At 37.4% G+C, this 14320-nt stretch overlaps 1 protein-coding gene across 1 annotated transcript; it reads right to left on the bottom strand.

Annotated features, from left to right (window-relative positions):
• Positions 1-418: 418 nt before the first annotated feature.
• Positions 419-2386, bottom strand: LOC131649246 (uncharacterized). Its single transcript, XM_058919011.1, has one exon. It carries the CDS (start codon positions 2384-2386, stop codon positions 419-421), a length of 1968 nt encoding a protein of 655 aa, XP_058774994.1.
• Between the last annotated feature and the right edge of the window lie 11934 nt (positions 2387-14320).

Genomic DNA, 14320 nt, shown 5'->3' with positions numbered 1-14320 from the left:
GACTTGACATGATAAAAACACAATGAGTTTTACCAAAAATTACAGCCAATCAACAACATCTACAAACTCCCCCTTTGGCAAATTTTTGGCTAAAACACAAATAGATGTAACCATATAAAATCAGAGCACAAGCAGCAGATCACAACACCAAGAAACCAGAAAAATAAATTTTGTGGCAAAATGGAAACAACAACCAGCTTGTTTTAATCATCAGACAACCAGAGAATCCAGAAAACATCTATTTAAACATCTGTTACAGGCTACCACTTATCATTGTCAAGGAGAACCAGAAAACATCCAAAATATCAGAAAATAACAACAACAAAAAAACAGAATATCCATCACTCCCCCTTTTTAGCCATAAAAGGAAGCCAAACACCACCAAGAGACCAGCAGGAAAGAACCACCAGAAGTAGAGCTAATTGTCAGAGCCATCAGTCTCTTCATCACTAGAGTCACTAACCTCTTCATCACCAGAGCCACTATTCTCTTCATCACCATCACTACTCCCAGCATCTTCAGTATCTTCACCATCCTCAGCCTCTTTCTCATCACCACTATCAGCATTTTTGTCTTCATCCATATTGTCACCATCACTACCACCAGCATGATCATCCTCTGCAGACTGCTCAAGACATTGAATGAGCTTTTCAAGCTTCATCTTCCTGTTGTCCAACTCTTTACAAGTCTCTTTCAGCTCAGCAATGAGAAAGGTTTTGTTCACAGACTTGCTGGGTTGAGATGTCCCAGCAGATGTCATGTCATCTGACCTTTTGAGCAGCTTATAGTGGAAAGATAAAGCACTCTCCCTCTTACATACAAAATCTTTAGCTTTCAGAATTCCAGGGTGTTGCTTGAGAATCATCCCACATATCAGGGATGGGAAAGCAATGGGAAGCTTGGTAGCAGAGGTACCAACATGCCTCATAGTTTGATCAAATATATAAGTCCCATAGTCAAATTTTGTCTTGGTTCCCACAGCATATATGAATCTTCCTAGGCCAACAGCAATGGTAGAAGTGTGATTGGTAGGCACCCAGTTAGCAGCACCAATTTTGTGTAGCAAGGCATACCTGACATTAAGAGAACTAGCAGACAGTTTACTCTTTATGGGCCACTTCTTAACCTTACCACCAGTGATCACTTTGCACACCTCATTATCAGTCACTTCAAGCTCAGGTTGAGCCTCACCATTCCTACCTAGATAAAGGTTAACAACAGTTGGGGAGAACTCAATACACTTTCTTCTAACATACACCTTATGAAAATCCCCAGCTTTTCCATCAGCACAATCTTGAGACAAATTCACTATAAACTCCTTCACGAGCATTTCATAGCATTTAGAAAAATGAGTAACAGTTTTAAGCAAACCTGCAGATTTGATGAGCTTCATGACCTCTTGACATTCCAGAGCATCATTTGCAAGTTCTCTTTCCAGAGCCAGCCTTCTTTGATAAACAAACTTCCACTGGATAGCATTTGAAGCATAGTGCAGATAAATGTTGTCCAAGGGAACATCACGGACCTTTGTGGAGGATTTTGTGACAGCAATCTTCTTCTTTGATGGGATGTCAGGGACATCACTTAGGACATTGTCCTCGGAGTCAGAAACACTTCTTTCTTTTCTTTTCTTCACAGCAACCTTGCTTCCAGTTCTTGAAGGTTCAGCAGGGACCTTCTTGAGCTTTTCTTTGGTGACATTCTTCAGAGGGGCAACCTTTGTCTTGGGAGGATGTTGATCATCAACCTGCTTTCCCCTTCGAGCCTTGACTCTGTTGGAAATGCTGGAGATGAGGTCATCATCAGCAATGTCAATAGGATCATCAAGATTATCCAGATCCACCACATCATTTACACTGTCAATAGGGCAAGTAGGCTTCTCTTTAGGAGAAGTAGCATTGACTTCTTCAGCTTTCTCCGTTTCAAGAATCTCAGCATCTTGAACTCCAGATGCATCAGCATTTTTAGCATCAAAAACCTCAACATTGTTGGCTTCAGATGTCTCAACATCAACATGATCTTTGCTAGCATCAACTTGATCATCTTTGCTGTTCTCAGGGGCAGGAACTTGGGCTAAAGGAACAGATATTCCTGCTACCTTGTGGCCTTCATTCAAGATTCTTGTGACAAGACCTGCGATCGCATTGTGGACATAAGCAGACCCTTCTTTATTCTGAGCAGAAAACGTTTCTGGAACAGACCCACCAGTTGATTTTCTTGCATGCATCTTTCTTGGAATACTGCCAACAGGATCAATGGCTGGGACCGAGTTCAATGGCGCAACATCCAGCACGACATCCTGATCACCTACCATACTTGGAGCCCTAGAGTCGGATGCAGTTTCAGAGCAAGGAGTAGTGTTCTTCGAGGGAGAAGACTGAGACATGTTGAGAGAGAAAGGAATGATGGAGAGAGGTTTGTGAATGCAGCGAATCAGAGAAGTAGCGTGAATGCTGAAAATAGGTTTTGTGGGAATGGGAACCGTTTGGAGAAAGTGTAAAAGAGGGGGAAAATACACTTTAATATGTAATGATGACAAATATTTGGAGAGAGAAATACTGTTGGCCCCACACCCGGTTAGTTGCTATAATTCCTCACAAAGACAGATGCCAAGCTTACTTCTTAGATTTTCAAATTGATTTGCATCCAAGGCTTTTGTGAAAATATCAGCCAGCTGAAGATTAGTAGCAACATGTTCCAAGGCAATTACTTTATCCTCAACAAGATCTCTAATGTAGTGGTGTCTAATATCAATGTGCTTGGTCCTGCTATGCTGAATGGGATTCTTTGAAATGTTAATGGCACTTAGGTTGTCACAATATAATGTCATGACATCTTGTGTGACATTGTATTCTGATAACATTTGTTTCATGCAAACAAGTTGAGAACAGCTACTTCCCGCTGCAATGTATTCTGCCTCTGCAGTGGATAAAGATACACAGTTTTGTTTCTTGCTGAACCATGAAATAAGATTATTTCCTAAGAAGAAACATCCTCCTGAAGTACTTTTCTGTCATCAGCACTTCCAGCCCAATCTGCATCACAATATCCAGTGAGAATAGGTTCACACCCATGAGAGTAGAGCATGCCATACTCACAAGTACCATTCACATATTTCAGGATCCTCTTGACTTGGTTTATGTGACTGACCTTGGGTTCTGCTTGATACCTAGCACATACCCCAACAGCAAAGGCAATATCAGGTCTACTGGCTGTAAGATACAGCAGGCTTCCTATCATGCTTCTATATAAACTTTGATCAACACTAGTTCCCTTTTCATCTTTGGACAGTTTTAAATGAGTAGGTGCTGGTGTTCTTTTGTGAGTAGCATTTTCCATTCCAAACTTTTTGACAATGTTTTTAGCATACTTGCTCTGAGAGAGAAAGGTTGAGTCTTCCATCTGTCTAACTTGCAGCCCAAGAAAATAAGTTAATTCTCCAACTAGACTCATTTCAAATTCTGATTGCATCTGATCAACAAAGTGTCTAGTCATCTTGTCTGACATCCCACCAAACACAATATCATCCACATAGATTTGAGCAATCAGGATCTTTCCTCCTTCATCTTTAACAAAAAGAGTTTTATCTATCCCTCCTTTCCTGTATCCATTGCTAGTAAGGAACTCAGTTAGTCTCTCATACCAAGCTCTAGGGGCTTGTTTCAGACCATAAAGAGCTTTTCTTAATTTGTACACATGGTCAGGATGGTTTGGATCAGCAAAACCTTTAGGTTGTTCCACATAAACTTCCTCATTCAAGTATCCATTCAGGAAAGCACTCTTTACATCCATCTGGTATAGTTTGAATTTTAGAATACAAGAAACTCCTAGCAGTAATCTAATTGACTCAAGTCTAGCAACAGGAGCAAAGGTTTCATCAAAGTCAATTCCTTCAACTTGAGTGTATCCTTGAGCAACTAGCCTTGCTTTGTTTCTGATAATAGTTCCCAGTTCATCTGACTTGTTCTTGTACACCCATTTTGTTCCAATGACATTAGTACCTTTAGGTCTTGGTACCAGCTCCCATACTTCATTCCTTTCAAACTGCCCTAGTTCTTCTTGCATAGCATTAATCCAGAACTCATCTGTCAATGCTTCCTTAACATTCTTAGGTTCAATTTTTGACACAAAACAAGAATTTGAAACTAGTTCTCTTGACCTTGTAGTAACTCCACTGTTGAGATTTCCTATAATAAGTTCACTAGGATGATCTTTTTGAACCCTTATTGATGGACCTTTGTTAGGAGGTTCAACTTCAGACTCTGTGATAGTAGGACTGCCATCATCTTCTTTAGTAGATCCTTCAGCTGTAAATTCCCAGAATGTTCCGACATCCTCTGTGACATCTGTTTGATTGTTGACATCATCAACCACAACATTTATAGATTCCATTATTACTCTGGTTCTTGAGTTGAACACTCTATAGGCTCTACTGTTTGTAGAGTATCCCAGAAAAATCCCTTCATCACTCTTGGAGTCCATCTTCCTTCTGTGATCTCTATCAGTAAGAATGTAACACTTACTACCAAACACATGGAAGTATTTTACAGTGGGTTTTCTTCCCTTCCAGATTTCATATAGAGTGGTAGAGGTTCCTTTTCTTAAGGTAACTCTATTATGAACATAGCAAGCAGTATTCATGGCTTCAGCCCAGAAGTAGATAGGAAGTTTCTTAGCATGAATCATAGCTCTGGCTGATTCTTGAATAATTCTATTTTTTCTTTCAACAACCCCATTTTGTTGTGGAGTAATAGGGGATGAAAATTCATGATGTATTCCTTCAGAGGAGCAGAAATCAGCAAATTTTTGATTCTCAAATTCCTTTCCATGATCACTTCTAATTCTCGCAACACCATTTTCTTTTTCCCTTTGAATTCTATGACACAGATCTTTGAAAACATCAAACACATCTGACTTTTCTCTTATGAAGTTTATCCAAGTGTATCTGGAGTAGTCATCCACAACCACATAAGCATATTTCGTTCCTCCGAGACTCTCAACTTGCATTGGTCCCATCAAGTCCATATGAAGCAGTTCTAGAACTCTGGAAGTAGTCAGATGTCTAACCTTTGGATGTGACATCCTGGTTTGTTTTCCTACCTGACATTCACCACATATTCTTCCTTCATCAATTTGTAGCTTAGGAATTCCTCTCACAGCTTCCAAAGAGACAATCCTTTTCATACCTCTTAGATGAAGATGGCCAAGTTTTTGGTGCTACAGCTTTGCTTCTTCCTCTTTAGTGCATACAGTTGAGTAGCTGGATTCATGAGACACCCACAAGTAGCAGTTATCTTTGGATCTGACTCCCTTCATTACTACTTCCTTTTCTTCATTAGTAACCACACACTCAGTTTTAGTGAAGTTAACTTGGTATCCTTGGTCACAGAGTTGACTGATGCTTATGAGATTAGCAGTCAGGCCCTTGACTAACAAGACACCCTCTAGATTTGGAACTCCTGAGCAGTCAAGTTTTTCAACTCCTTTGATTTCTCCTTTAGCTCCATCACGAAAGGTTACATAGCTAGTAGAATGATTTTTGATATCATCAAGCAGATTCTTGATTCCAGTCATGTGTCTGGAACATCCACTGTCAAAGTACCAATCTTCTTTGGCTGATACTCTAAGAGATGTATGAGCTATTAACGCCATATTTTTGGGTATCCATTGTTGCTTCTGGATGGGCATGATCTGTTTAGGTCTGTAGTATGGAGCTTGATCTGGGTATCCATATAATCTGAAGCAAAAGGGCTTAATGTGTCCAAATCTTCCACAGTAATGACATCTCCATCTTTGAAATTTTCTCTTCATTTTACTTTTGTCTTGATGTTGAATCGCATGTTTTGACATCGGGTTCAACACCTCAGTTTCAGGTTTAACCCTATTACCATCTTGGGAATGTTTCTTTGTACCAACAAAACCTATACCAGACATATCTCCTGAACTCTTTCCAATCTGCAGAATCTCCTCCAACATATCCGAGCCACTGTTCAACATTTTTACATATTTTGACATCTGATCAAGTTTGGATTGTAGCATGATAATTTCACTGTTTAGTTCAGATATTGTTTCACTAAGTCCTTTGTTGTCAGCCTCCAACTGAGCTATGTATTTCTTCTGTTTTTCACCTTGTTGACAGACTTCAGCACTTCTGATACACAGCTTCCTATAGGAGGCTGCTAGTTCTTCAAAGGTTAGCTCATCTTCACTAGAGTCTTCATCAGAATTACAAACACCAGTAAGAGCTGTGACATGTTTGGCCGATTCTTCTTCAAATTCACTCTCAGAGTCTTCATCAGACCAGGAGACTGACAGTCCTTTCTTTTGTTTCTTGAGATAAGTAGGACATTCAGCTCTAATATGTCCATACCCTTCACATCCATGGCATTGAATTCCTTTGCTGTGATTGTACTTTTGTTCTGGTTTAGCTCTTCTGCCCGAGTCATAAGATCTACTAGTGTCAGATGAGATGTTGTTGACATTAGGTCTTGGCTTGTGATCCATTCTTCTCATAATTTTGTTAAATTGTTTACCAAGCATAGCTATAGATTCAGATAGATTTTCTTCTCTACTTTCCTCTGCTTCTTCTTGAGAGTTGGACACAAAAGCTATGCTTTTGTTCTTCTTTTCAGAATTGTCACTGATCCCCATCTCAAAGGTTTGAAGAGATCCAATTAACTCTTCTACCTTCATTTTGCTGATATCCTATGCCTCTTCTATAGCTGTAACTTTCATATCAAATCTCTTAGGCAGGGATCTAAGGATTTTTCTCACCAGCTTTTCATCAGACATCTTTTCTCCCAAAGCTCCTGAGGTATTAGCAATATCAAGGATATTCATGTGAAAATCCTGAATACTTTCATCTTCTTTCATCCTTAGATGTTCAAACTTCGTAGTTAGCAGCTGAAGTCTTGACATCTTCACTTTGGAAGTACCTTCATGAGTGGTCTTGAGGGTATCCCAGACATCTTTGGCTAGTTCACAATGGTGTACTAGTCTGAATATATTCCTGTCAATTACATTGAATAAAGCATTTAAAGCTTTAGAGTTGCCAAGCGCCAATGCCTCCTCATCTTTGTCCCATTCTTCCTCCGGTTTAAGAGTTTTCTTGCCATCTTTATCAGTAATGACAGGATGTTCCCATCCTTTGTTTACAGCTCTCCATGCTTTACTATCCACGGATTTCAGAAAAGCCACCATGCAAGGCTTCCAATAATCATAATTGGAACCATCCAGAATCGGTGGTCTAGTCACAAATCCACCACCTTCCTTGTCCATAGTACCAGAAAATACTGTCCCTAGATCTCACCCAGAAAACCAAACAGGCAGGGTGCCTGCTCTGATGCCAATTGAAATTCTGGAATCAGATACGTGATGTCGAACAGAATGTCACGACATTAACTATCTAAATAATTCTGAAATAATGAACAGGAAATAAAACAAATAACACAAGTGATTTGTTAACCCAGTTCGGTGCAAATACACCTACGTATGGGGGATACCAAGCCAGGGAGGAAGTCCACTATAAGTAGTATCAATTCAGAGTAATACACATCAAGACTACACCTTTCACTTAATATCTACCCAATGCAACTTCAATCTAAGCTACTTAGACCAGAGATCCTACTCACTCCCCCTAAATCACAGCAGTGATGAATAACACTCAACAAATATGAAAAGAAGACACACTTCAAGGACACAACTTGATCTTGCTTAAAAGCTTCAATCAAGTACAATGGTACTCTTGCTTAAAAGCTTCAAGTACCTCTTACAACACAAAAACACCTAGACCAAGACAACCATCACGATGATTGTTTGGCTCACAAGAAAACTAGGACTCAAAGACTTAAACACAAAAACCTCTTAAAGCTTCACACTGTAACAACCCTAATTTGGTCTGCAGAAAACGCAGCAGCTGGGCCTTGGATCCAAATTAGTTTTAAACCTAATTAAACTAATTTCCATAAATCAAGGAACCTAAAATAAGAGCAAATAACGTCGTCCTTGAACAGATCATAATCCAATATTTCCAATTAAAGCGCATAGGATCTTAACAGATCACATAACCATAAATAGTAACAGAATAATGCGCAACAGCTACGAATGTCATGACATCGGCCTTGACATCAGGCAAAGGCCTGCAAAAGTAAAACTTCACAACAGTAGAATGCATGTCATGACACCAGACTTGACATGATAAAAACACAATGAGTTTTACCAAAAATTACAGCCAATCAACAACATCTACAACAAGGTCAGTGTAGAGGTGGTACCAGTTTGCACAGCATTATTAACAACTGGAAAAGCTAGGGGCAGAGGATCCTCATTGGAAGAAGGAGAGCTTCCTGCTAGGAGAGATGAAAACCTGTACAGTCCATGAGCATCTCGAACACCTTTGCATAAAATGGCTTTAGACACCTGAGATTTAATGTAGCAGTGATTAGGATAAAATTCGAAATAAGCAGCATTATCCTTGGAAAATTGTGACACAGAAAGAAGATTCCTAGTGATTTGAGGCACATGAAGAACATCTTTGAACACTAAAGTGGCTTGTGGTGTGATTGTGGAATGACTTTGTGAGGATCCAATGGCATGAATATCTTGGACATGACCATTACCTACACACGCTTTGCTTGACCCTGTGTATGCTTTACTACTATGTAGAAATTCAGAGTAAGGAGTGAGATGATGCGAAGCACCTGAGTCGGCAAACCAGGCATGGGAATCAAGATCAGATGGCACATGTAAGTGTTGAGTGGTTCCAAATGAGTGAGCCATCAGTGCAGTAGCATCTTTGGAAGAGTCATTCTGCGGAGGAGACACGGCTTGAGCAGAACTGCTACTGGGTGCTTCTTGTTGAGATTGCAGAGTGGGAGTGAATGTCTCATCAAACCTGTGCCAACAATCAAACACAGCATGGCCATACTTACCACAGAGCTGACACGTGGGCCTGTTACCTGAGCCAGATGGAGGCATCCCTCGACCTCTGGTTCTACCACGACCACCATAGCCACGACCTCGATAGTTCGAATTTCCACGATTAGGTGCAGTAGTTTGCTTTGAATTGGTATTAGACATGGCAAGGTTAGCATATACATTAGAGAGAGCAAGTTCTTGCCTAAATTTGTCCAACTGAGCCTCCTGAACATACAGCAATTCTTCAACATCATAAAGAGTCAAGGAATCGGATTTACCATACATTTGCATCACGAATGGACTGTATTCCTCTGGAAGTCCATCCAAGATAGCATCAATCTGCGTTTCTTCAGTGATAACATCCCCTACAGCAAGCAAAGAGTCAGCAATCGATTTGATCTTGAGAACATATTCAGACACTGTGCGATTTGCTTTCTTTGTAGTCTTGAGCTCAGATCGGAGTTGGCGAACTTTAGCCTTCATCATAGCATTAAAGTGCTTGTGAATCCGTTCCCAAATTTCAAACGAATGTTTGCAGGAGAGAACCCGAGGCAACACGGACTCAGAGATGGTTGACAAAAGCCAGATAAAGAGAGCTTGATCTTGAACCAACCATGCTTCATACGCATCAGAAGAAACAAGATTTTGACGATCAAGTTCAGATGCATACTTCGGTGGAATCTGAGGACTCACCACAAAACGATGCAACCGATTGGTGAGGATCACACCTTCAACTTGCTGGTTCCACAAGAGAAAGTTGTTGTCATTGAGTTTGATGGAGAGCTTCGGACCAAACGTGTTGATTCCAGATGAAGTGGAACGAGTTGAAAGCGAACCCAGAGTCTCAGAGACAGAAGGAGAAGATGGAGGTGAATCCATGGCAGCGAGCACAGTTTCAATCGATGAAACGAAGCGAAGAACGCAGAGCTTCTCTGAAGCTCAATGTGAGAGAAATACGCTTCTTGAACACGCGAAGAAAGAGATGCTTCTACGAAGCGAGAGAGATCTTTGATGAAGAACGTCTTAGACGTTTTCTTGATGCAAGAACAATGCTTCTCTGAAGTGTTCTTGATCAGCAGCGGAATGGATCAATAGGCGAATGATACCATAATGGAAATGTGAAAAACACTCTGTATTTTCATTCATACATTTCTTATCTTTTACAATTGCCACATGGCTTATTTATATAGGATAGTATATACCATACTAATACAGAATACAGTTATACATACTCCTACTATACAAGTCTACTATACTGAGTATTGTGTCTTCATTAGTTGTCAACTGGCATACTTTATACTAATTAAGAATATGTATTTATATTCTATGCATCTAGGTTTGACAACTCCTTCAACCATCTACCTCCGCTCTCATCTTCGCCTTTTGCTCAATTCCTTCAGCCTTCTTCGCAGGAGGTATCCTCACATTGCTAAAATTCTGTTCAATTTTTATGGTTTATTAGTTACTTATGTGAATGTTCAACTGTATGATCTGTATAGTGGAATATATGTTTGAGTGTGTATTGTACATTATTGTATGTTTAATATGTTATGTGTTACTTTATAATGGTTAAATTATTATTATTATGAAGTAATTGGACAAAAACTTATTGCATCTCCCAGAATGCTATGGATGATCTGCACCAACGGGTACAATATCTAAAGCTATCTAAAGCAAGTGGTGCAGCAGAAAAAAAGGTATCTTCGTCTAGCAGAGATTAAGGACAAGGAGGAGATATTGGTCCTCAAAGAGAATGTGATGATGGTGTTATACTAATCATGCTAACATATTCTATTCTTTACATCATTCTTTCAGAGGAACAATTTCGTGTTTGAGCGGATGCATAAAAAACGTGAGTTTCTTCCTGGTCACTTTCAAATAGACAGCTTAAGTTTCTATATTTTTTCTTACCAAAGCATGTTCTAATATTCTAAACATGCATAGAAGATCAATGATTTAAAATATCAGCAATAACCTGCACGTCACAATCAATGTGTTGTCTTCCTGTTCCCTAAATTTTACATGGGAAACACTACAATCAGGCTGTGTGTAGAAAAAATATCAGCAGAAATAAACTAGGGGTGCTCGCGGTGCGGTTTGGACGGTTTTGACGGAAAAAATCATCCGAACCGCAAGAGAAAAAATAGTGCGATTTGGTTTGGTTCGGTTGACTTTTAAAAAAAATCCGAACCAAACCAAACCAAACTAATGCGGTTTGGTTCGGTTCGGTTGGTTCGGTTTTTACAAATATTTTATTGAGCCATACATACACACACACACACACACACACACACACACACATATATATATATATATATATATATATATATATATATATATATATATATATATATATATATATATGACAACATAATTTTATATTTAGACACTCATACACTAATAAATAACAACAAAATTCGTCATATTTTGACAACAATTTTCCATGTAATATGTAAAAATTAAATTAGACAAAAGTGGAATATTAAACATAATATAATAGCATAAATCAATATAAAATTATTATAATGAAACAAAAAAATAGAAGAGACGAAAGATTAGTGAAGGTGAAAAAGAAAAAGAAAAAGTGTTGAGAGATTAGAGAAGAAGATGTGCGATAAAAATGAAACTGAAATTCGGAACATTTACATAAAAATGAGAAGGTGAAAAAGAAAGAATATAGGAGAGTGAAGATTATAGAAGAAGAGGGAAGATGTATGTGGCAAAGAAGGTGAAATAATGTTATTAGAGATTTGAGAAGATCGGGACTGAAATTATATGTGTAAGGATGAGAAAATTGTTCGTATTCATAAGGCTAATGTATAATAGGTTTAATTTTGGGTTGAATGTGAGTTAAGTAAAATTTAGGTTGTAACATAATGCGGTTTTATTCGATTTGGTTCGGTTTACAAAATACAAACCGCAAACCAAACCGAACCGTGCGGTTTTGTTAAAAAATGACCCAAACTAATCCGAACCAAATGCGGTTTTTTGCGGTTTCAGTTTGGTTTGGTTTGGTTTGCGGTTTTCTATTGGGTTGGTTTGGTATTGAGCACCCCTAAAATAAACCGTGAATTTTGTTTGACTAGCTAAAGAGTTACATAACCTACCATGACAGAAACGTGATAGTTAGAGAGAGAGAGAGAGAGAGAGAGAGAGAGAGAGAGAAATAGCTAAATTCCATGTCAGTCCAACAGGAAATTGGGCATTTAGCACCACTGGTATATTCATTGATAGTGACCAACTGGGAGAAACTTATTCCCCGCAAAATGTCACTACACTTACTATGGAAGATGCTGATTTGTACATGAATGCATGTGGTTCTGCTATTTCTTTGACTTATTATGGATTTTGCCTGGAAAATGGAAGCTACACAGTTAGATGCTAGTAAAAGTTTTTAATGTTTTTCTGTTTTTCTATTTTTCTATCTAAAGAAGCAGAAGAAGAAATCTACAAGATCAAATGCAAATGGTTGAAGAGAAAAATCTACAAGATCAAATGCAAATGGTTGAAGAGGATAAAGACATAGAAATGTTGCCAAAACAAAAGTCAAAGAAGAAGAACAAGAAAACTTATATATGAAGAAAGTGTTATGACTTAGTTAAAATATGATTTTTATGTGTATGATTTTATAGTACTTGAAAATATTATGACTGTACAAGATTTTGTATACTTTTTGGTTAATATTAAAAATATTTTGACTTAGTTAAAATATGATTTCTATGTGTATGATTTTATAGTATTTGCAATATTATGACTGTACATGAAATATAACTAAATGGTGCATATGAAATAGGGTGTAAATATATTTAAATATAATATAATTGTTCATTAATAAATGGCATATTTACACCCGATTTTTATAAAAATAGGGTGTAATTAAGAACGTATCTATACCCGATTTTTATTAAAATAGGGTGTAATTAAGAATGTATCTACACCCGATTTTTATTAAAACTGGGTGTAATTATGTTCTTAATTACACCCGATTTTTATTAAAATAGGGTGTAATTAAGAACATATCTACACCGATTTTTATTAAAATAGGATGTAATTAGAAACGTAATTACGCCCAATTACACCCGATTTTTGTTAAAATAGGGTGTAACGTAGAACATATTTACACCCGATATTTTTAAAATGGGAAGTAATTAAGAACGTATTTACACGCGATTTTAATTAAAATAGGGTGTAAACTAGAACGTATTTACACCCGTTTTAAACGGGTGTAAATTCGCTAGACATTTCTCACCCGATGGATATACACCCGATTTTTATTAAAAATAATGGGTGTAAATTTAATAAAAAACGGGTGTAAATTAATATTTTTGTACTAGTGACAATTTATCATACATAATGGCCTATAATAAACCATTTTGAGAAAGTTAAACTTTTGAAATAGAAATGCAACATTAGTAACGTGAAATTAAATACAAAAGCTGGAGTTACATGAACCAGCTAGGATTTGCAGGGAAAAGAAGAGAGGGAGAATAGAGAGAAAAGAGATAAATAAATAGGAAAGAAATGAGGAAGAAAAAGAAAGAGGATAGACGAGAAAAAATTGAAGGGGAATACTCACTCATCAATATGCGGATTAACTAACAATCATTATGGATGTGAAAAGAGAGTGCCACTTGGAGGAATAGATAAATATGATTGGTGGGAATAGAATTTTGATTTAGCAAATTACTATAAAGGGCTTTGTCAAGGGCAATTTTATTTTTCATTAAGGGTATATTAGGGTGTTTGGTGGCATGTATTATTATTAGCTAGGTAGTTGATTGAGCCCAAATACTCTTCCAAAGTAATTATCCGAACAACTCGATCAAATAAACCCGTGACCCGCATAGACCCCGTTCAAATCGAGTTTAAAATTGGGTGGAAATAGGCCTAGTTATTCAAATTGCGGTTTGGATTGGGTATCACTTTTGGACCCGAATCCGCCCAATCCAGCCTATTGTTCACCCCTATATATAATTACAATATTTTTTTATAAAAATGTTATATATATATATATATATATATATATATATATATATATATATATATATATATATATATATGAATTTTAAATTTTAGGCGAAATATAAGCGAAACTCGCTTTACCCCTCCAAATATTTTTTTTTAATTTCTCCTTGTAATATTTTTTTTATTACCCCTAAGCGTGAAAATTAAACACCAACTTTGAGGTGAAAACATTACACTTACGGAGTAAGAGACATAGTATATTTATATTTTAATGGGGTGTTAAAAAAAATTTACAGGAGAAAAGTGATTTTTGCCTATACTACATAGAGTTTTTGTATATTTAACTTAATATATACTTTAAAATTTTATTTATAACAAATAGATATGAATATCCAATTTGATTGACATTGTATATATCGATCCTTAAATCATGGAAATT

Source organism: Vicia villosa, linkage group LG2 (genome assembly GCF_029867415.1).
Source record: "Vicia villosa cultivar HV-30 ecotype Madison, WI linkage group LG2, Vvil1.0, whole genome shotgun sequence".
Classification (NCBI taxonomy): domain Eukaryota; kingdom Viridiplantae; phylum Streptophyta; class Magnoliopsida; order Fabales; family Fabaceae; genus Vicia; species Vicia villosa.
This window is presented reverse-complemented; position numbering and strand designations above follow the sequence as displayed.